Source organism: Plectropomus leopardus, chromosome 16, assembly GCF_026936395.1.
Source record: "Plectropomus leopardus strain MGB_pleo_1.0 chromosome 16, ASM2693639v1, whole genome shotgun sequence".
In the NCBI taxonomy this organism is placed as follows: Eukaryota; Metazoa; Chordata; class Actinopteri; order Perciformes; family Serranidae; genus Plectropomus; species Plectropomus leopardus.
In genome coordinates, this window is record NC_142191.1 from 15,720,548 (window position 1) to 15,744,794 (window position 24,247).

Genomic DNA, 24,247 nt, shown 5'->3' on the forward strand with positions numbered 1-24,247 from the left:
CAATAAGCTAAAAAGTAAAGTGCATAAAAACTGACGCAAAATAAAAAAATTTGCAAAAAAATATTACAGTTGGTGTTTTTTAATTTCACATCCAAATTAAGTATTTCTCCAAAAGCATTACAGAACCTACAAAAAAGGCACCCTTTATCCCAACACTCTCAATTTGGATAAGAGAATAAAGCTGTAAAAGAAAAAGAAAAAAAAAAACAAACTCAAGGGCTGAAAACCGAGTTCAATAAAGGAGTGCCAAAGACTGCAGTTCCTCTAATGGCCACTAGAGGCTGACTCAAGAAGTGAGTTAATCCCCACAGACTCCCATGTTAAAATGTCCAACTTTACAGCAGAAATAAAGATGTTAACATGTTAAAATCTTTCTTAGCATTAGTTTGAACTAAAAGACCTCAAAAGGAAGCATTTTTCAAACCTCTCATCGAGTCCTGCATGTTTAAGATCTCTTCCTGCTGTAACACAGCTGAACCAAATGATCAGCTTGTTATCAAGCAGCTTCAGGAGTTCATAACAAGTTGATCATTTGAATCAGCTGCGTTGCAGCCCAAGGAGAGATCTAAAACATGAAGACAAGATTTGCTCCAAGAGAGGTTTGGGAAATTGGGTTGGAGGATATATTTAAGTTTTCCTATAAGTGCATGTTTTTTACTGGTTTGAGCCTGTTTTTTGCTAGCAAATGAAATAGCATTTGCATTATTACAGCTTTTCATATCCGTGAATGTGCCATGCTAAAGAAGCTAGCTCTTATTCACTAGATGTCGGTCACTTGTGGCTCCAAAAATCCAAAAAGGTGATAGCCAAAATGCAGAGCTCAAGGTTTCAAAATGGGAGTCCACAAACATATGGGCTGAACGGGGAGTATGTCCATTATTTTATACAGTCTGGCAAACCACTGTTAGAACAACAGTAGAGGATTTACTCAGATGAGCGAATAGGTGTCCTCAATCAGAGTAGACAGAAGACGCAGTAGTAGAATCACAACTTGAAGTGCAAATATAAGCACATCAACTACAACATTAATTAAATACTTTAATAAGTTAGCACTGCTCAGGCAAAGTGCTGTTTACAGTAATAAGCCAATATGACTCTTCAGTTGATGTCCTATTGGTTTGCTGCTGGTTGAAAGTCACATACAGTGTCGTTAAAATTTAAATCAAATTCAGGCAGTCTGCAGACACTGACCCTGTATTTCCCTCTCTCACACAAAGTGATAAAAAGACTCACTGTATGTAACTTCTAACAGCTTCAATACCACTTTCATGTTCTTACAGTCTCTATCTGTTAGGCATCCCAATTCCTGACATTCCAGCTGACCAGTCTGACTGACCACCCGCCATACGAGGACCACAAGCCCTCCCAGTGAGTCCTCAGCTCCACCCAAATAATCATTTCATTAAAACACAACAGAAACTTTTGATTTCTAATTTATTTGTGCAACTGGTAAATGTATGTGTATGTGAGCATTTCTGCAGCAACACAGACAGAAAGAGAGACTGAGCTTAATGACGAGATTAAGAGTGTAATGCTGAGAACTCTGCACTCCGAGGCAATGAATGAAAGCACTATTTCCATGGGCCAGTTTGTGTGTTTGTGTGTGTGTGTGCAGCTACAGGGGTCTACTTGGCGTCGGGCCGCTGCCAAACTGGCTCACAACCTTGTGTCTGTGGAGAGATCCGTTAAGATATGATTACCGGCTCCCAAGGCCCCACAGCCAGGCCAGCTCAAGTGAAACCACACATGCAGCCTATCAGACAGAAGCTTTCCAAGTTTCCCCTCAGCGTTTTCCAAGGTTTCGCTTCACAGAAGAGCCAGCTTTGACGGGAAGAACAGGGAGCAAATAAACAGAGCGGACAAGCAGAAGGACGGTATGAGAGGGCCTCATACCAGCGCAGTGGGAGTTTGACACCCGTCTTTATCATCAAAGCTGGATACACCGGTGACCCGGCAGCTCCAGTGTTGTGGCAACACTGAGACCCAGTGCCCTGTAGGACAGTGTCGCTCTCTCTCTGCCAGCAGCACCGGCTCAGGCTGAACCCGTCTCACTTCAAAGCATCAGGGATCACAGACTCACGTTCAAAAACATGAAACGTGAAACTGAGAACAAGCTCAAAGAATCCCGCTCTCTCACCTTTCAAATGGGTACCTTGGAGGTCTTTTTGCCATGGTGACGCCTCTTTGAGAGCACTTTAGCGGCAGTCTTGCCTGTTAGACTGGTCTGTGATGGAGAGATCACAAGTTTGATTCTGGCAACCACTACTGTACTGATACCAAATTAAGAGAAAGACACCTGTATTGTCCCTGCTGTAACTGAAGTTTTAATATTTGTGGGGTATTTGGTGCGAAAGAACAATTTTATATCATCAACCACAACAAATCTGCTCTTTTTTTAACATCTCTAAAAATACATCTTTTAGTTTTGTTGTTAAATTTGGTCACATTGTACTTCAAATTCTTCATTCACTTTGGAGGCTTGTGAGAAAAACAGATGCCTAAAGGGTCTGTAAAGCCGAGGAAAGTTAGGTGACAATTACTTATGTTGTTTTTTACTACAAGTTTCTACATTACAGATCATTTAATCCATTGTTAGGTACAGATTAGTGCAAGTCCAAACATCACACATGGCAGTTTCCCCTCAAGTCCGTCCCTCTTCACTCAAACATTACGTGTCTGTTTTTCACAAGAATATAAAACAAAGTCAGTTCCTGGTTACACAGTTCCTCAAAAGGCCACCAAAGTGTTTTGAAATCTATGTCTGAAACAGAAAACCAAGAATGACAGGAGTCTGATGCACTGAATCACAGCTTTCTCTAGTTTTAATTTTGCTCCGCTGCTGTGCCAAGAAATGCAGGAAGGAATTGGAGCGTCCAAAAGCTGAAGGGGCATGAAACTGCAGTTTCCTCAGACAAGTTTGGAACTGATTCACCGTGCGTGTGTGTGTCCATCCAAATGTTTTCACTCCCAAGCCTGACCCACTTTCTAACAATTACAAATCAGACAGTAGAAGAAATCTGGTGGGCGAAAACAACAAAGACACAAACCAACAGCCTTGGTTTGGATAAACAACACGCTGCTTTCATGTTACCGTACACAATGAACAAAGGGTTATATTATATCACATACCTTGACATTAATAGATAACTTTGCCCTTTGACTACTCTATGTGTATCTATGCTGTGTGTGCACGTTTCACACAAAATGCATTACATTTATCACACCAAAGATAACACGAACTGAGCTAATAACCTAATGGTCCTCACACTTGCTAGATATGAACGTGCAGAGTGTGCACACGAGCAGCCTGCACACACACACACACACACACACACACACACACACACACACACACACACACACACACACACACACACACTAGGAGAGCAAATACAGAGAAACCATGTGTTTCCGTTTGCCGTGAAACCCAAACATCGCAGAAAGAGATTGCTCCATCTTGTGTTTGCCCAGCCCCTCCTTCCCACCTTCCAGCTTCATGTTTGGGGCACACCCTGGCTGTTTCCTGGGTGAACTGGCTTTTGTACACACACAGACAACCAGCAGCCCTCCTCTCCTCAACACACACACAAACACACACACACACACACACACACAGAGCAAAGATGGCCAAGCTTTAGTTACCTCCTGCCCAGATTATGTTCAACCTGATCCTTGTAAATGATCTCTAATTATGTTCCTAAGCATGCAGGTTGGGACTGTTTTTTTCTGTGTGTGTGTGTGTGTGTGTGTGTGTGTGTGTGTGTGCGCGCGTGTGGGGATTAGAATAGTGTGTGAGTGCTGTGTTTCATTCCAGATTAGAGAGAGAGTGAATCAGCGAGTGTCAGAACAACCTGACTTCAATATCTGGCTTTCTTGAAACTTGAAAAACACAAAGAGCTGGGCGGCTTTATTATTCAGCCAAAGTTCAATATGTTGATCATCAGTGCCGTCTGCAAGGCAAACACTGAGAAGCAGGGGGAACTAGACTAAGACAGACAATGTAAAGTACACGGAGGGTACAAAATATTGGCTAAATACTGTAAGTCACCTGATTTTTCATTCTTTTGGTTAGGTCAACACAATTCTGCTCATTCATTTTTAGATTAATGCATGCCTGTAAATGTATGTGTTTACTTTCCATGGTACAAACATGGGTGAATTGTTACACAGTTAAATATTTAAATACTTCCAGGGACTCTAGTCTATATTCAGCAGCTCATCTGGATTATATCAACATTTTTCTCTTTTTCAGTTACCAGAAGAGAGCAGACCTCATTTACAGTAAAATTTTCTTGCAAAATGTTTTTGGGGCGAAAAAGGTTAAGACTGAAAGTGAAAGACAGAAATAATCAAATAATCAATGACCAATTGCACTGGAAGGTCCATTTATTTGGCCTGATAACAGATAGACTTGTCAATTCATTATACTTCTTTTCCATCTTTAGTCTGTCACTGCGGACATGCCATTTAATTTTGGTTGGGGAGGGAGATTCGATTATTTTTTCCTAACCAATCACTGGAGACCAATGTATCCACCTCAATCTAATGTCATTTTATGTCCACCATGCATTGGTGTTTTTATACATTGCACCTTATCAGTTACTTTCACAAAAAAAAAGTGTTTTAAAGGATTAATTCAGACTCATTTAAGTCACACCATAATACTAACTAACTAACTGATTGAGGCAGCAACAGACTAACAAGTCCTGTGTTCAGTGACATAAAATGACTGTTTTATCAGTGTTTTTGTTACTTTTATTGTTCAAGTTCGAAAGGGCTGTCTGTTTAGGAAGTACTGGATAAATGACACTTTGATTGCACTGCACAAATTGTATGAGTTTGTAAGAAAATGTTTTAGTTTTTGTTGTTAAATGTCACCGATGACTTCAACTCCGTCTTTTGATTCTTTGTTCACCAAATGCATGCAAGAAAAGCAGGGGTTGAGTAAGTCCAACACACAAGCTTCCCTACCAGTTCAGCCAGGTTTAATGACTCATGCTATACTTAACCCCTCCACTTCAGTCGTACTCTTTACGATCACCTGAAGTGCTCTTGATGCTGGAGTGGTCAGCAAACAGCTGTGAGCACCCTCACCTCTTTACGGCCCTGATGAGCCTCACAAGTAGCTCAGACAGCACAAACAGCTCTGTGAGTGTTTTGTAAAGGCCATGTGAACATCCTACGCAATGTTTAAACCACAAACAAGAGTAAAGTATTTCAAAGTATTATGTCACATGCAGAAGGATACAAACCAGCTGTAAAAGTTTTCCTTGTGTTTATTTTAAGATGCATGGTGTCCCTAATGATTGGGTTTAAAACAAGCATAATAAACAGACAGTTTGTAGTACACTGGTTCCAGCAACAAAGTCTACACGCGACTTCTAGGGAGTATCCTTCAGCAATAAAACAGCCTCTGGAAAATCAAAGGGGGGATTTCGTATGGATAAGACTAACTCTAGAAAAATACCCACTTGTTTTGGGGTTGCTCTAAAGGCTCACATTAGATTTGGCTGAACTTTAAATGGCATTTTTGCAGGGGGTGAGGACTGTGCCGTGCATGAGAGGGAACGCTTCAGGGTCAGTTTGGAGAGGAGGGATGATTACAGTATGATTACAGTGACCAATGACAGGGCAAAGCAGAATGCATCGACCGCGGACTTGCATGCAGTTCCTGTTACACTATGTTTGTCTGTATTTGGGTGTCGGGCATGCAGAGTCAATGCAGTCATACATTTTGGGCTGCATAGAGACGGTTTGCAAGGGCTATTGCTGAGATAAGTAGCTGACAAAACTCATGTCTCCCATGTGGACCGTTGGGGCAACTTGGACTCGGAAAGTTGGCTCTAACTTTTGGCACTGGGTAATTAGTATTACATTTAAATCAACTTCATGTAAAGGTCCATTGTGTAAGATTTAGGAGGATGCAGTGGTGTTTAGCGGTGAGGATTGCAGATTGCAAACAGCTAAAACTTCTCCTGCTTAGAATTTCTTTAGTGTTTGTTGCTCAGGAGGTGTTTATCAGGAGCCAAAGTATCCACAGATGTCTCTTCCTCTCCAAAACAAACAGACCAGGTGATTTAACTGAGTAAAGCAGTTTCATGACAAAAATATAATGTTTCTCTAATGCTTTTTGGCATGTTGGGTCGGGCCACTAACCCAGCACCTGCTCATCTTTTTTCTCTGATATCTTAAGATTCAGACATTCAGAAGGTTTTAACCAGGAGCTTAATTATCTGCAGAGGTCTCTTCCTCTCCAGAACACACAGAACAGATGATTTTAACTGGTAAAAACACTGAATAAAAGCAGCTTCATGTTTCAAATAAATCAGTGTCTTCCCTGTGCTGCTCGTCACAGAGAGGGTGCTGACTGGTGGTTGATGCGAAAACACAAACAGCCCCATCAAGAGCGAGTGTTTGGTCTGTTCGATCTGAGCCACTGCAGAAACATGGAGGTGCAACACGGCGATCTCAGTGGACAAGGATCCCTTCCCTTTGTAGATATTAACCGCTTCAGGTGGTATATCATATTGAATTTCTGCAAATATATCCTCCTAAATCCCACACACTGGACCTTGAAGCCTTTAATCTAACCACAGAGATTGAAAACTGTCGACATAAGTGGATTTGTTCGTTGAGGCAAAAATAATTGCATTGTATCTTCATGTAGAGTTCAGTGTTGCTGATTTTTGATCTGCAAAATCTGCCACTTTGACCAGTTGATAACTGTGTTGACACAACTGACATCAAGGAAATAGGAAAAAATAAACATAAAGAAACCTTTTATATTAGCTGATTTAAACCATTCAATTAATATAACTCTACTGTTGCAAATGAGAAGCAATGTCAGTAGAGCTTTCCTCTTCATATCTATTTTACCACAAACAAAACAAACCACAACCAAAAGCAGCCACTGCAAAATCCACAAGCAGCCACTACATCACCAAGCCTGTGAAACCCCTTATTTCGTACACAAAGTTACTGTGAAAAGTTTCTGGTGTAAGCGGGCATGAAGATAAGAAGGAGGTTTATTTAGAGAAAGAAAGACATCAACATTGTCATTTACAACATGACATCGGTAAGGAGAGACCAGGACAACAGCCATGTCAGCTGAAACACTGCCTCCGTCCTCACACTCACTCCTTCTTCACTTATGTCACCCACATCCAGCCTCTCAGTCCTGATTCTTGTCATTTTCTTTCTCCCTTTCCATCAATTTTCTTCCCTCTGCCTATTAAACATTCAAACATTTAAAAAAGGTTTCGACAGCTTATTAAGTAACACCAAGTTTGTCATGTGAGCTCCACAGGACATTCCTCTGTGCTCAGACCATGTCTCTGCAAGTGTATACTTTACTATGTAAAAATACACACTGACCAGCCTGTGTGTACGGCTACAGACCACCGGGGCTCATATTTGCATTTGGAGCACGTGCTCAGAACACACCCTACACACACACTGAGTTTCATCTGAAGGGACCATCAGAGTGGACATTTCAGCAGGCATCTCAAAGCTTTTTGACCATAAACACAAGACTTTGTGAGGTTTTAAACTTTTCAAATAAGCTTAATTGTTACTTGAGCACAAGATTTTATGGACGTGTTTTAATTTAATACTAAATCTAGCATCAGGATGCCTGCAGGAGAGCAAGCCACTTTTGGAGATAGAACGTGATTGTAAACAAAACTTCAGACATCAACACATATTAGAGCAATGTTACATAAAAAGCTTCAGAAATTCAATTTGTTTATGTTAAATCACGTGGAAGGTTATCAGTGCAAGATTACTGCAAACAAGATACAAGTAACAAGTTAACTTTTAACGATTTTTACTCATTTCACAACTTTCCCAGGCCTGGAAAACATGACTGTGATATTTAATGACTTTTCCAGTTTTTCCTTGACCGTGGGAACCCTGAAATCAATCAGCTGAAGTATTTATCTAGAAATGACCAACATTTGAGATAAAAGTTTGAAGCTTTTGCCCCAGAGAGGAGCGGGTTAACCAGACATGACTTGACCACACACTTGGTACAGCTCATGGATCCTTTAATCAACCTTGTTTGTCCCTGTGTGTTTTTGTTTGAGCTGCAACCAGATGGCAGTTCAATGCCATGCAGCTTTATGCTGACTCTAGAAATCCTCCGGCACAACAAGAATTAGGGTGGATTGTTTTCATGCGAGTACAAGTTGGAAGTGAAAGCAATTCAGCGAGCCCAGTGGTTTTTCAGTTCACTTTGGCAGCAACTTGAGAAGACTTGAAGCTGCGATTTAAAAAGACGACGTAACGGGTAAACATGTTGGGAAATGGACATGTGCGATTGTGAGAGAGCGAGAGAGAGAAATGAGGAGGAGACGACCCAAAGGAATGAAAGTAGGAAGAAGAGATGAGAAGAAGAGGCCAGAGGTCAAACACCACCCACTCCCTTTCTTTTTCTCTTTTCCATTTCCCCACTCGCTCTGTCTCATCGTGAATCCCGCCTTTTGTCATACTTTAACCTTTAAAAGTTTTCTCTTTCTCAAACCAATCTACCAGCACTTCTTCTTTAAAGGCATCAGGTTTTTGAGTTTTTGTTTCCTGCAGGCCGAGCAGGAACACAACAGCTCAATGAAGCACCAACTGTCTGCTTAGCTACGGCCTCACATCTTCCGCCGCGTCCACTTAAAGGTCCGTTCCTGATAGAGACGCAGGCCTGATCTCAACTGACGCTAAGGACCTTAAAGTGTCACTCAGGATTTCACACCGCAGCTGAACAAATGCGGAGGAGCTGAGGAAATAAGGAGAAAGAGGGCAGAGGTGGGAGAGACGGAGAGGCGAAGGATGAGATTGGAGACGGGAGGCGTTTTCCACTGAGCAACTTATCACTGGACCAACAAAGAGCTGTGCTGGCCGGCGGGACATACATTATCACGCAGATGTTTCAGACGAAAAAAAGAAGAGAAAATAAGAGTTCCTTCTTTTCTCCAATGATCTCAAGACGGTATTTCAAACATCTCAACCCATGTCCTGATGGGTAGAGACAGGAGTTTAAACTTTGAGGTGTGACTCCTGTGGCTTTCATTGCCTCACAAAACATGGTTAAAGTAAACACACACACAGCTGGGAGGTTAATTAACAACAAATGGCTTTTTCTCACGATAAATTTAAACCATTTAACATGCATGGCTGCATTTAGACATTTTATATGCGCAGATTAACACTCCCTTGTCGTTTATGGGATGTGAGTTAAGTGCTAGAGTCTAGTAGAGCTTTTCTGTTTGTCACTGCGGTTACATGCACACCGATATTCCTCTATCATATGACATTCTGAATTTGATGTGGGTCATATAAACTGTAGATTACATTTAAATATTCCAACTCAAGTTGCAAAGCTGCAGGGTAGAGATGCATGCAGAAAGAAATCACACACTTCTGCTCAGAAACATGCTTGCTTTTAAACTTCATAAAGCACTTGGATATCAGCAGGTTTTTGGATATGCACAAATATCACAGCACTGAACTTTTCAAGATACTCGCTGAGGCTGTGGACATCTTTAGCTGAGCTTTAGCTGACAGTGTTTAGCCTCTGTGGGAAAAAAATGTCCACCTGCAAACTTACACCCCCCTTATTTTCAGACACGCACTCTCACACACACCCTTGGGACACCCAGGCGACCCTGGCTGCACACACCCTTGCCCTCCCTCAGAGTGTGACACACTAGCCCCGTTCTCTGACCTGACTGGATCGCAGCCCAGAGAAAGCACTCTTTGCATCCAGTTCAGTCTCTCTCTGTGAAGTCCTGCAGCTCCTATACACACTTGGGTGGATACTGATGCATGAGATTGAAAAAACTATTGATTTGTTTCCTATATTACTCCAATGGGACCTGCCCCCACCCACTCTGCACCCTGCTTTCCCCTCCACCCATGGGCTGCAGCTCCTTGCACGTGAGTACTCAGTATGGGGGGCAGATGTCCTCCCAGAGGACCCAGCTAGCAGGGTGGGAGGAGGAGGACGGAGGGGTCCATTGTCTCCAGCACCTCGAAACCAAAGAGTTTGCTCTAAACAGTAATTATTCCCCTCCTCCTCCTCTTCTTCTGCACTCCTCTACCCCCCATTTGTAGGCACCCCCAACTGCTGCCCTCAAGGCTCTAATTTGGGTCACAGGCTGCAGAATGGCATCTCAACACTCAGTCATACCTAAACCCAGAAAGAGGAGACTGACACATGTGCCTGTCTTAAGAGATATGAGATAACATATTATAATTATTTTCCTACTTTTATTTATCAAGGATCATGTACCAAAAAAGTAGATGTTTTGTGTCACATTTCTGGATGTTTTCCCACCAAAGGTAATGCACCGAAATTCATACATATCCCACTTAATGATGAGCCAATAATTTGTGCATAAAACACATATTTTTGAAGGCTGCAATCACATGACCAGTGTGTTGACGGGAGTAAAAAGGGTAATGGGCTTCCCAAGTAGGGTGTAGGTTGGGGTGATGTGTTGGGGTCAAAAAACCCAGGACTTTCCCCATGAGACCGGTTTTCAGAATCATGTAACTTTGAGCAAACTTGGAGCAACTTTAAGGCATGTCATCACCATGTTTCTTTTCTTAAAACTAACCTCCATAATTTTAAGTTATTTACGTAACTGAGTTCAGGAAATAAAGTCATTCATGGGAGCCTAATTTGTAGGATATCATACAAACCATTATGTGTGCATTTTTTAAAGAACCAGTGTTTTTTTGAATTAGTGGCATCTAGTGATGAGGAGTGCAGATTGCAACAGGATGAAACGTCTTCAGGTCAGAGTTCCTTCAGTTGTAATTGTTAAGAAGGTTTTGTGATAATCCACAGAAGTCTCTTCCTCTCCAAAACACACAGACCCAGTGATTTAAACTGGTAAAAACACTGAATAAAATGCTGGTGCAACATGGCTATCTCTATGTAGATATAAACGGCTCATGCTAACATAAAAAAACACAGTGATTCTTATTTTCAGGCGATTATAGACAAAAGAAAACATACTAATTATATTCTGTTTTTGCCAATATATCCCCTAAATCCACTAGACCTTTAAAAGACATCCAGAACTACCAACAAGGTAAAACGTATAAGCACCAGCATCGTGAAAGAACAGCAGAAAGATATGTGCCCCACCGTCTCAGCATCATTAGGAATTCAACCTGCGCCATCCGCGAGAAAGCAAACACACTTTATTCAACACCAGGGGCGAGAAAACAAGCAGGAGACGCTGTTCATACAACCGTACCACCAAAGAGACAGACGTTGCAAAGGCACTTAACACAGTGCTGTCAGCTGAGGAGAAAATATCACACACACACACACACCACACAAAAGAGCCACTAAGACAAACAGCCAAACCTTCAATGGTGAGTAAAAGGAACTTGTATTTATAAGTTGCTGTCTGAAGTTTTGACCACTTGAAAAGAACCACTTTTTATTTATTTTTGTGACTCAACACGTGATATGTAAATCTGACCATCATTAATGACTGTCTTATTTCCCCAAAGAGACAGGATATTATTCTACATGAATTTGATTTCAGCCAGTTTGATGAGGTTTGTAGACGCCTTTGACAGTAAAATCTAATCTCACCACATCACAGAATCACTTCACCTCCGGAAAACTTTCAGAGTGTCTTTCATTTGAACATGCTCAAACATCACTCAACATGTTTGAAGAAAAAAAAAAAAGCTTACCAGTAGGCATTGTGGCTTGGCTCCAGTTCAACAGAAATTACTGTGAATTAGTTTTTTGTTTTATTTTTTTTAAAGTGAGATGCAGATTTAAAAGGAAGACAGGATTTCCAGAGCAGGTCACATATCCAGAGTATTCCAACCAGTGTTCCCAGCAAAAGCCTGAAAAATTAGCTTTTCCAAATTGTCCCAGTCATTGTGAATCCTTTCTCCTGGGAGCAAACGTGCAGTCCGCTCCTCCAAAACACACACAGGAGCATACAGATTTTCTCCTCACATTCAAACACACTCCTCTGCCTGATTCTTTCTCTCACTTCAGTTTGCGGAGGATCTCCTCTGTCTGAATGCCTCTCTCCCTCCCTCTCTCCAGTGGCAACACATCCACCGCCTGCATGTGTGTGTCTAAAAGTGCTCATGTGTGTGTTTGCATGTGAGTGTGTGTGTCAGAGTGAATGGCCTCTGCTCTCTCCTGCTCTCTCCCTGCTGGGTATTCCCCTCCCCTTAACTCCTCCTCTCTCTCTCCCGCAGCAAATTACAAGGAGCTGGGAGTTCCTCCTCTCCTCTTTCCTCTCTTTCTTTCCCTTCTTTTATCTTTTCCCCCTCTTTTCCATTTCTACTGCTTTCTTCCAGAATCAAACTTTTAAGCCCGGTGTGTAACACTTGCAGGGCTGGCGACACCTTTTGTGTGTGCGCGTCTGCTGCACGCTCAGCGGGCAGCAGAACTGCTGCTGCTGTTGGCGCACAGCTCCAGAGATCACACACGTACACACACTTTACAAGGAGGAGAGGAGGGGGTTACGGCTGATCAATAGGGCCGGGAGCCAGCTCAAACAAAAGCTCCTCGTCCACTGCGAGACACTGGGACGCTCATTGTGTCCCAGATCAGAGAGAGGCTGCACAGAATGAGCACACAAAAAATGTCAGAAGTGGGATTCAAGATATACATGAACATCAGTGGAAATGGACACAAATAAACAACACTCAAACACAGTGGTTTCCAACCTTTTCGGCTTGTGATTCCTTAAATGTCTTTTAAATCCCTTACTTGTGGGGATAAACTGTTGGGCTTTTTCTACAAATCCACTTTTTTCCTCAACAAAACATTCAAAACTTTTCATTGCATCTTTGTTTAAAGGCAACCTCCACCAATTTTCACAAGTTCAGTTTACCTGTCACAGTCATTATCAGGGTTATTTTGTCTTGATCTTAATACAGAACATTTTTAATAGAGCATAGGACGCATCACAAAATTAGTGGTGTGTGGGGCATTTAGGAGCTGGGAGAGCATAACTTCAGATACTACCGAGTTGCATGGTGGTAATTCTAGGATCGTTTTCTGAGCTCAACTTATACAAAGGAGTTAAAATCAGGATATCTCAGCCTCTGTGAGCATTCCTCGATCTCAGTATGTCCCTTGTGAGTCCCCAAACTTTATGGAGGTGCAATACTAAATCTCTGGAGCGCCCCTTGAATGAGCCTAATTTAGGCTACATCCACATTCATATGTTTTCATTTTTAAGGAAAAAATTCTCTGTACACAAGTGTTTTAGCATCATTTTACAAATATCTTTGTCTATATTAACACACCTGAAAATTCATATCACATAGCCATTCACATACATTGCACATGCGTGTAAACTCCAGTCAAAAGTTGCATATGCCTAAAGGTTGTGAACAGTAGTTCCTTCACTGGATACTTAATAGAGGCCTAGGGGACTAAACTTATCCAATAATCTTACAATGAAAAAAGCAAAGATTAAAGAGAAGTTTGACAAGATAAACATCGGTTAGTCTCGCAGAAATAAGTCTCTCCCTCCCTCAGATTCATTTCATGACCCCTAAAAGGTGTAGCAATCCCCAGTTTGGGACCCTCTGCTCTAAAGGTGTATAATTCCATAAAGGAGTTCAGGACGGGCCATGTGTCCCATAAGGAAGACACACGCGAGACAATAGGCCCTCAGTCTCGCGCACTAAAGCAAATGTGTTGACTATTTGTTGTCCCTCTTTAAAGGCAGGGACTGGTCCCAGCAGCATGGGGTCCTGCTAAGACCACCCCTCCCTCCTCACCAGCACAATAATAGAGACCCCCTGGACTACCCTCACTCACTCACACACACTCACACTCACACGCACACACACACACACACACACACACACACACACTCACACTCACACGCACACACACACACACGGACCACAAGAAGCTCGACCCCTCTCTCTGATGGTCTGAGGGTCCGTTGACCCACGAAGCCCCAAAACCTCCACTCCCACTCCAATCACTGTCCACCTCCCCCTGCCACCTACACCCCCCTCTCTCTCTCTCTCACACACACACAGACACACACACACAATCCATAATGAGCACCTCTGGCTTGGCAAACACACAGAGAGCGTCTAAACTCCTGGGTTCAGCCAAGCACGACCTGTTGATGACAGAAAGCTACAGCAGCAGTCCGGCTTATCTGATGCCCCCTGTATGCTCCAACGGCCTCCACACCTCCCTGCAGGAGATCGACCACAGAAACAATATTGTTCCTCTTTTACTGGAAATGACAATCACTATATGAGCTGCGACACATGTCGACACTGCGTTTTTAAAAGGGGATGAAAGTGGAGCCGGCAGGGCTGAGGATCATGATAAAAATCAAAGATTAGCTCAATGTTTTGGCTGCAGAGAGAAACTTTGCAGCAGCTTCTGGTTAGTGCTCCAGTAATCATAACTTCCATTACTGATATAATCTGTTGATTAGAATTCATTAATCTTCCAGTTTTTGAAATGCCTGTTACGATTTCCTTGGTTTTGGCTGGGAACCTGTTAGAAATGCTAAAACATTTTCTGAAATAAGCTTTTTCACTTTTTTTTGCTGAGGTGAGAAGATTAATGTCACTCTTATGTCAGTATGCTAAATATAAGGTAAGATTTTATTAGTCTCACAGTGGGGAAATTCACAATGTTACAGCAGCTATGAGGAACAGTATAAGCAGAGAAAGAACAATACAACAGTAAAAAAATAATTAAAAATATAAAAATATTACAATATTAAAATGTTAGATAATAAAAAAAACAAGGTGCCGAGAATGATTAAAAAAACAAGGTGCAAAAAGATAGAGCCATGACGTGGTTAGCCAAGCTTAGCATAAAGACTGGCTAGCCTGGCTCTGTCCAGTGCAAAAAAATCTGCCTACCAGCACCTCTACATCATCATTAAGACCTTATTATTTCAAAGAAGCGCTAAGTGGCTGACAATACTGGGAGTTGTTGCAAGGCAAATATGGTGACATGATAGAGCGGCACAAGGAGAATTATCCATCACCGGAGGTAGTCATGGCAATGGGAAATGAGTAACGTTACCCACACAAGGGGGGAGTATAATCACAAAGGGTAAGTAGCTATGATGTTTTCGTTTGACACGTGACTAAAAAGATCCAGTCAGGAAGCCAATGTTGGTGTCTGTGTCATTATTTTCAAAAGACTCTGTTCCATCCATCCAGACTAAAACACCACTGCAAAGTTTTCAAACTAAAATTGGGTCAGCAGCATTTTCAACGGCCTCTGTTTCAGGGGTTCAAATACACCAGAGTGGTGTTGATGCAACAGTTATGCATTTTAAAGCAAAAATATATCAGTGTGGCCTTCAGTTCACTAATTAATAAGACTGAACTGGATTCTTAGAAGCGTTGATCGTCGCCAAATTAATCAGCGTCCAAATCTGTGTTCGGATGTTCCCCAAAAGCAAATAAATCAATTCATTCTGAATCAACATTAATTATTAAATACTCTCAGACAAGGATATATAAACATAGTGATTGGTCTAGTTTTGTGACTACGAAAGTTCGACCGCCTGTGACAGGCCTACAGATGCGCTCGCATTATGTCAAAAAGGTCAAACATCTGGAATATTTTAGAAACGTACAAAGATGACCCGTTGAGGCTTCAGATATGCAATCTGGCCCGTCACAAATCTTAAACAAGCTTGGCAAATCACTTGAAATCTGTAAGTTACAGCTTGGCTGTCTTGGCTAATGTCACGGTGACTTGTACGCTACCATAGTGGTTAATTGTCACGCAATTTTAGGTGCAAGCGAAGCTTCATTTAAATGCGGATATTTCTTACTTAAAGTTTAATGTACAAAAAATGGCATTCGAGACAGATGTACTGTTTGTTGAATCCATATATCAACAAATGTAAAAACACAATTAGCAAAAAAAACATTGAGTTGCATTATGAGAAATATAAGATTTAATGTTTTTGGAGTTTGTTTGACATAAAAAAAGAAAATTTCAGGATGTCTCCAGCTCTGTTAATCGATTATCAAAGTTTAAATCGCCTACGCTACTGCTTCACACCTAACTCCTTCTTAACGCCACCGCCCTCACTCGGCTCTGCTCCAATGCCATTTCCCCTTCGCATGTCATCCTTCTCGACTCAGAGAGCAGATCTCCAGCACCTTCCTCCTCTTTTCAAGGCTAACAACAAGCTGCGTGCACACAAACACCCTCCCAAACTCCCTCCATGCACCCAAAGTCAGAATTGATGGTTTGAGAGTTTGCGGTGTTGCTAAGATGATCGGGAGCCATAGGACCGTGGTCACTATGACGACAGCGAGGCATTCATCTCCAAGGCAGAGTGGCATGTGGAAAGACAGTGAGGGAGGGAGAGGGGGAAGAAAACGCTTATTGTCAATAAACCACTCCGTTCCTCATAACACTCGGACAGTGCAAACAGAGAGGCAGGGCACGGGGTTCATACACACTCTATTCAACTTTTACTGCTGCACACACACACACACACACACTCTCTCACACACACACACACACACACACACACACACACACACACACACACACACACACACACACACACACACAGCACTGTAAACTTTGACTTAAAAGAGTGCTGCCTCTTGAAAATGTTTTAGTGTGTGTGTAATCAGAAATAAAAACTGTCCCCGTCCTCTTAAGCATGTCCTGGAGGGACAAGGGTTGTAGGCTGAGAGCTTATTTAATGGTTGTTTTTGCAGTGGACAGTGTGTGTTTGCATTTGTGTGTGTGTGTGTGTGTGTGTCAGGTCCAACCTCTTGCTCAGACATCCTGACAGCTTCTTCATTTTCTCAGCTGTCCTCAGTTTAAAGTGAAGGCTGTTTCTGTGGTAACGTCTACAGCACACTGAGGGACTGAGCTGAGAGAGACTGTGACTAATGACAGGAGTTTGTGGCTGGAGGGTCATTCATATACAGTTTCCCCCTCCCTCTGTGACCCTGTCTGTCTTTGTCACTAGTGAGATGGATCATCTGCAGACACACACTCTTTCCGTCTCTCTCGCACAAACCTTCAATCTTTAAGTGTCGCAAGTTTTTGTTCTTGCCGCCTAAGCTCTTCATTAACCCCTTAATACACAGTTTTGCCCATCTTAAGTAACTTTAAGGTGGGAGAATTCATTCCTCACACTTCACACACACACTTCCTCACACACTCTGACACATATTGTGTATCCAACATGTCCATACGACTCCTTATTGGCAGCACATCTGTCCGTTTCAATTCAATTCAATTTTTTATTTGTCCCAGAGGAAAATTTGTGTTGCAGCAAGTGTAAAAACATAGAAAATAGACACATAAAGCACAAACAATATTACACAGAAAAATACAACAGTTGACATAAATCTGCATGCAGGGTGACTTGCAGCTATGCACGTTCAAGCTCCACAAGAGCGGATTAATAGTCGTCCACCATAACTCCAATGAGGCGAATAATAATTCAGTGACTGATAAAAATGACAAACATCTCCTGATGATGTAACCATTTCCATTGTAGAATACATCACTAGCAACAGGTCATGATAGTAACATTAATTCAGCATCAGGACCAGCACCATGAAGGCCGATGCCGCAATATAGTTCACAGGTACAACATGCACTGCTACTGTCACTCAATCATCGTCATTAACCTGTCACCCGATCATTCCCCAAAACCATTAAAAGTCGCTGTTGAAAAATAAATACATTTTGTGATGTGACAACAGTGCAGCAATATCTGTAAGTTAGTGCAGGCGGTCAACTCGAGCTGCACTGATTCATACACACACACACGTCACACTCTATAAAACACACACTCACAATCTGGTGGTCTACATAAGCTGCAAACATTTCCCAGCTCCACTTGTACCTTTTCAAAGATGCTGCTGCTGTGCAACAATATTGCTGCCTGCTCTTTCAGGCCCACCTCCACCCAAGCATCCACCTGCGGGCTTTGGCTAAGGGGCAAAATATTTAATCATCACTCCCCAATATCTCATGTAAACATCTGTGGGGAATAATGAGGCAAGAGTCTAGAGGCCAAACTCAAACTATGTTCTGCTGTTGAAAGGGATATTTCAAACATGACTTGTCTGACTGAACTATGCTTAAGGTTTGGTCTGGACACAGAAAAAGATTTGGCGAGGTCTTTTTAGTGGCATTTGTACTCCAAACTTTGCTTCAGGCTTATGTGAGAAAGCGGTCTAACTGTTGTCCACATTTGTCTTGTTCAATCAACAGAGCCCATGCATCATGAGCAGATTTCTGGTAAATACTGTAGCAACCAGTGAGAAACATTTTAAATTTTTTGTGCCACAGCTAATTCAATCTGTGTAAAATCTACAATCCTGTTTAACTCTGTAATATCCTGTATTGATTTTCCCTTTCCCTGATTCATGAGGTTTCCAGATTCACAGACGGTACTCCCTCGGGTCACCGCAGCTCGCAGCGCCAGGACAAGTCCAGGAATTTTCTGACTCTTGCCGGCCAGAAATCTGACTAAAACACCGGTTTCAGCTTGTATAATAGTGGGACTCCCTCAAAACTGTCCGGAGGAGCGTCCAGGAAAACAACGAGCGTCTTGGCCATTCCTGCAGACTAAACAACAGCAACACAGAAATAACTACAGCTGCTACGTCAACAACAACAACAAGGTCAACAAGCCGTCGCTAATGATAGAGCAGAGTGGCACCACGGGCCGGAGGAGAACCCGGGAAAAGTATTTACAATGCGAGATAATGTCAGGATTCAACTATGCAGAGAGTTGAGTTCACATTAAGAGATACAGATAAATGAGAGGAAGAAAAGGAAGAACACCTTTCATTTCTTACAGGTGAATATTATGTCTTTACAAATCCACAGCAATATATTTTTAATGTCTACTGTGTGTGTGTGTGTGTGTGTGTGTGTGTGTGTGTGTGTGTGTGTGTGTGTGTACACAGAGTTATTGTGTGCTGAGTGAATATGTGAGCATGTGTGGCGGATATAGGGAGGAAGCTGTGTTTGGCCTCAGATTAAAATGCAGGACGAGGGTCCCGCTCCAGGAAAGGAGACCAGCAGAGTGCAGACATGGGGACTTTTGTCCCATCAGGGAAACACGTGATGCTTGCTAAAATAATACAGTGTACTAGATGAAGGAAGAGGTTTAACACGCTTTAACCATCTCACAAGGATGTGAAGTTTTGACCTGACACTGAAATGTTCTTCCTCAAATTAAGTTTGCCTCAAATCTGCGCGCCCCGGTATACTGTAAATTAATCATTATGTCTCCTGATAATGCTTTTGTTTTGCAGCAGTATACTCGTTGAAAGGTATACCCTGGTATGACAATTGACAGTTGTCATACTGTAGACATTTGCTCATCTACAATATTAAAAGAAAAAAGAAAAAAAATCAACCGGATGGAGAATCTTATTATTTTTTAACACCGACTTCGGACACTTATCGCACAATTAAAATAGCATACCATTTCAAGCCCATAATACAGTTTGTATATGGTAAAAAAACATTAAGTAAACTGTTTAATTTGCACACTTATGTCACTGCCTATGTCTATTGAACAGCATGTTCATGTTTAATTGTGAATTCATAAAGACTATATGTATATCAGCTGTTTAGAAGTAATATAACAGAGTTTCAGATATTGGATTGGAACAAGTCCTGAAAATGCGCTGTTTATACGTTTTTAGTAGGATTAGGAAACTTTTGATCCAAAAAATTTGGACAGTTCTGATCCTAGCTAAAGGGTGGATTGCAGGAATAAAATTAAATAAAACTTTTAAAATGGTCAAATATGTATATATTTTATATGTATATATATTTATTTTTTGGAATTTGATTCGATTAACTGTTACAGTGACAAAGTTAATTATAGGCTACCTATGAAACATTACAGTACAGTAAAGAAAAACAATGAAATTTTGTCCCGATAAAATAATCCCTAAATATAAAAGAAAAATTACATTCTCTAGTCTATCTTGTTCTGTTGCAATTAACCACTGTGATAGGTAGCGCACTTGTTATCCAGGTTTGGTAATCTTAAAGAGTTTGTATCTGGATCAGGATGATCTAATCTGATATTGCTTACAATAAATGGCATGAAATTCAGATGAATCATCTCATCTTGGATCACAAAACACGGGATTTCCAAATCACTCTGATCCAGATTATATTTTTTTAACAACTGGTTATCAATAATATTTGAGGCAGTTTAACTCTTAGAAAATACTCCAAAATGATCCAAATGTGACCCTATAATATATACATGGCACGCAAGGGAGTCTTCAGAGCATAAATGTATGAAGTCTCATCTAAAATACAATTAACTAAATACAAGAAACCATGAACACAATGAAATAATAGAAGTTAGATGACCAACAATAAAGTGACAGAAGCCATAAATCTGAATCATTAAGATTTATGGTGTGAGTCACACGTAGCAACAAATAAGTCCATCCCATTTTCTCTGTAAATCTGCTCCTCAGAAGCTGGGTGCTCCAGTTAGAGCTCCCAGAATGAGGACACACCACAAAGGAGAACACACACATGTGTGCGTGCATGTGCGTGCGCACGCGCACACACACGTGCGCGCGCGCACACACACACACACACACACACACACACCAAACACTTAGGTAACAGAATGAGGGTTGTTGTATTTGATAACTATGCTTCAGGTAAATCTGATAAAAAGTATGCACATCCAAACAACAAATACAGCAAAAACAGAGCTGGTCAAGACTTTAGACAGTCTGATGTAGAGATTGTGGAGTAAAACGTCACCTTGGTGGTAACAAAATACGTACGTTCGTGGGAGCAGTATTTGGTAAGCGGACCATGTTTTCCATCAGGTTAACTGACAAATCAGATTTCTGCTCTGACTAATGGTCATTATCAAACATTCCCTGTGGAGACAGGGCACATCTGTTAAAGATATGTTAAGATTTTAGTCATTTCTAATGTTTTTCTAATCAAAAAGTATGTTCAGCATGCAAATACAAGACACGGGCACACCTACAAACAACATGTTCATCATCGTCTTAGATACACAAAGGTGAAAGCATCATTATGTGTCCATCCAGCATCAACTCCCAAGCTTAACCCCAAACTGGTAGTCTAAGTGTCTGACACAGTTCCTAATCAGACAAGTGGGCAAAGGTGCCATTAGAGTAAATTGAAACTTTGGGCCGAGTAATTGGAGGTCAGACTGATTTTGGCGGAGTCTAGCCCTGCAATTATGATTAAATGAAGAGCTGGGCTGTTTAGAAAGAAAACAGCACTGTGACATCGGAGCGTGTTGTGAGAGCAGAACCATTTACAGTTAATTTAACCAGAAACTGAGGCCACGCTCTGTGTACAGTGCCACACAAAAGACAGCTCACCTCAGAGAGACCATTCCCACGGTTAGCCTTTCCTCAGCCGCTGGAATCCCAGTATCCTGTCACAGGTTAGATCCATGTCCAGGCTTTCAAAAAGTTTCACACTACAGTCTTAGAAATGCTGACTGGCTTCAGAGAGGTAGGTAGGGCTCGTGTCAAGGCGGCCCGGTCCGTGGTCCACCCCTCTATGAGGTCAGATCAGAGAGAAAGAGAGACACTGAGAGGAAAGAGAGAGAGAGAGAGAGAGGGGGGAACAGATGGAAGCAAAACGCAACTGAACTGACTGCCCACTGGGAGGGGAGGGGGGAGAGGAGCTCGCACATCCAAGCAGCCCACTTCCTGACCAATTACTGCTGCAAGACTAGTCTCTCTCGCTCTCTCCAACCGGGCCCTTGCTCTCTCTCCTCTCTCACTTTGCAGTGTGGGATCGCCGCGAGGACTGGAGAGCAGCCAGCACTGCAGGCGACACCAGTGACAGAAATTAACACCAGATAAAAAGAGCGAGCTGTTGCTGAAACTGTGACGAGATGAGAAGGGGGGAGATGGTGATTGAGAATTAAGTGATTAAGTTGTGTGTGGTGGGCGAGACAGACAGCTGATGCAGAGGAGGAGAGGAAAAGAGGGCAGCGCAAGGACGAGCCGTCTTGTCTAACCCCGAAAAACACAAGAAGTGGGCCAGATTACATACAGCATCACTTCAGAGCCTCTTTTTCTGCCACTTTCTTGGTCTTGCCTCCCCAGTGCCACTTTCAATATCTTGGATGTAAAAGGTTGAGTCAAGGTAAACTGTTCCCAAAAACAGCCAGCAAGCAGAGACTCAGAGCTCAAAGTGCAACCTGCTGTGAGCTGGTGAGCACACACAGAAAACATCCAAACCAGCAGTCATTGTGTGTGTGTGTGTGTGAGTAATTTGGTCATTGTTCTGCATCCTAACAGAGCAGGATGGAGGAAAGTCCCCTCTCTTCGAGCCAGCTGTTCCTGACTCCTGGTAGCAAAGCTTCCTGGGATTGATAAAGCAGCTCCTGTCGGCGCACGCACTCTCTCACTTCCATGTTTTTAAGTTTTTCCAGGGAAAACAAACCTGCACGTGGTCGCTGTGCGATCGCAGATGGTGGAAAACATTGACCTTTGATAAGAAATCAAATGAGGTGCACTTAAACCTGAAAATAAATGACCTAAATCTTCATATAAACACACGTGATTTGTGCACACACACAATGGAGCGAGAGGTGACTTTTAGCTTTTTTTTAAAAAACTTTTTTAACCCCCGCTGTCTGTGACCTACTGTCGCAGTGACCAGTGACCATATAAACAGGGCTGATGTGGGTCAGCGACGTGATGCTGTTATCTTAACCTGGATAAACCCACAAACACAGAGCTGAACCTTAGTAACCCAACACCACACCTAGCACTTTAAAACACAGAGACAATGACAGACGATAGCACCGTGTCTGAGTAAAAACAAGCTGATAGCCGGCTGCCAACTGGTCCTTCTTATCTTTGCTTTCATTCTGCCTCGAGGGCAAGAAGGGTGGAGTTTACGGCAAGTGTCAGGTAGCTTGTCAAACATAGAAAATTACACTAAAATGACTTTCAACGGCTTCCTGTGTTTGTTAGAGGTATCTCAAATCTGATAATATATGGTTGTAAAAACATTTTATGTCTGAGGTATTCCTTTATGTCTTGTTTATTCTGTGACTGACTAATCTATGTATACACAGTAATGCCTACCATACACTTAAAGACTGTGAAATCACTAATATCTGCCACTTTTTAGAAAATGTGAGTTTTTAGTCACATGCTTTAGGATTTTCCAAAGGCTGGTGATCTTGAAGGTCACTATTTGCAAGACTGCAACCAACCTCTTTTTGATATTACTTATCATGCTACTGGTGGAAAGTATTACACCAAACTCCTCATTAATTATTCCTTACAAGTCTGCAAAGACACATAACTCTAGAAACACAAGATAAAAGGTGTCATACTGTGTATTATAGAGATAAACTGTAATTTTGTAAAAACTTGGATTTCGTTGCCTCAACTTGCTACAAGATAGGGCTGGTTAGCAGCACTATTTTAATGAGAGTAGACCATGGAAAAGAAGAACCGTTTAAAAAATTAAGATTTGACACTAAAAAAAGCTGCTGCTTGGTGGATCAGAACTGAGATTTGTTGACATTCTTGATGCTCAACAGAGTTCCCTCCATGTTAACTGTCTACCTTGTTTGCTGTTTCTACAGTAATTTAAGAGAGAGAGTTTTTTGGTTGTTGACAATGTTCATGTCACTACTTGCATGAGCATAGGTTAAAAACTTTTGTTTTTATTTAACACGACAAGAAAAAAACTGACTTAAGACAGCTCATACTGAGTTTATGACCACCTTTCACCAAATGATCGAGATCACAGGAGCGCGCCACACAACTAAATTCCCATGATTTTTGTTCAATATTTAAAATCTGTCTTCAATGATGAAATCCTTCAGAAAGTATTTTGGTGTAAGGCTGGCATAAGGCTATAATTTCTTTTCTTCTATTTTCTGACCAAACTATTCATCAGTTTCATGAGAAAATAATCTGAAAATTAAATGCTACAGATTCTCTTATAGCAGCGTCTCAAAGTCCAGCCTGCACTGATGTCATAAGATACATTAAACTGTGTGATCATTAACAGGAACAGGTCACATCCCATTCCAAATAAACGGGAGCTGCCTCCCCACAAAAGTTAAAATTTGGAATAAAATAGCAGCATGTAGTGGGAAAAAAAAAGTAGGTCATTATATTTTTGTCTGAAGCGACTGGTGGATACCATGGGATCATTCAAGTGTTGACAGATAGATGTTTTCTCCAACAGGAAAACAGAATAAAAGTA

General features: G+C 41.7%; 1 protein-coding gene across 3 annotated transcripts in view; it reads right to left on the reverse strand.

Moving 5' to 3' along the window:
- LOC121955273 (pleckstrin homology domain-containing family G member 1) overlaps positions 1–24,247 on the reverse strand; it is a 79,728-nt gene that overhangs the window by 30,815 nt on the left and 24,666 nt on the right. Inside the window, exon 1 of one of the 3 annotated variants that reach the window (XM_042503141.2) lies at positions 21,382–21,592. The exons of 1 other annotated variant lie outside the window; for it this stretch is intronic. Coding sequence is in view for 1 of the 2 variants with exons in the window: in XM_042503140.2 (XP_042359074.2) it covers positions 11,707–11,716 (10 nt within the window). In the remaining variant the exon portion in view is untranslated. Of the gene's footprint in view, positions 1–11,706; positions 12,227–21,381; positions 21,593–24,247 lie in introns of those variants that run through there. One more of the 3 variants, XM_042503140.2, reaches the window with a different exon arrangement.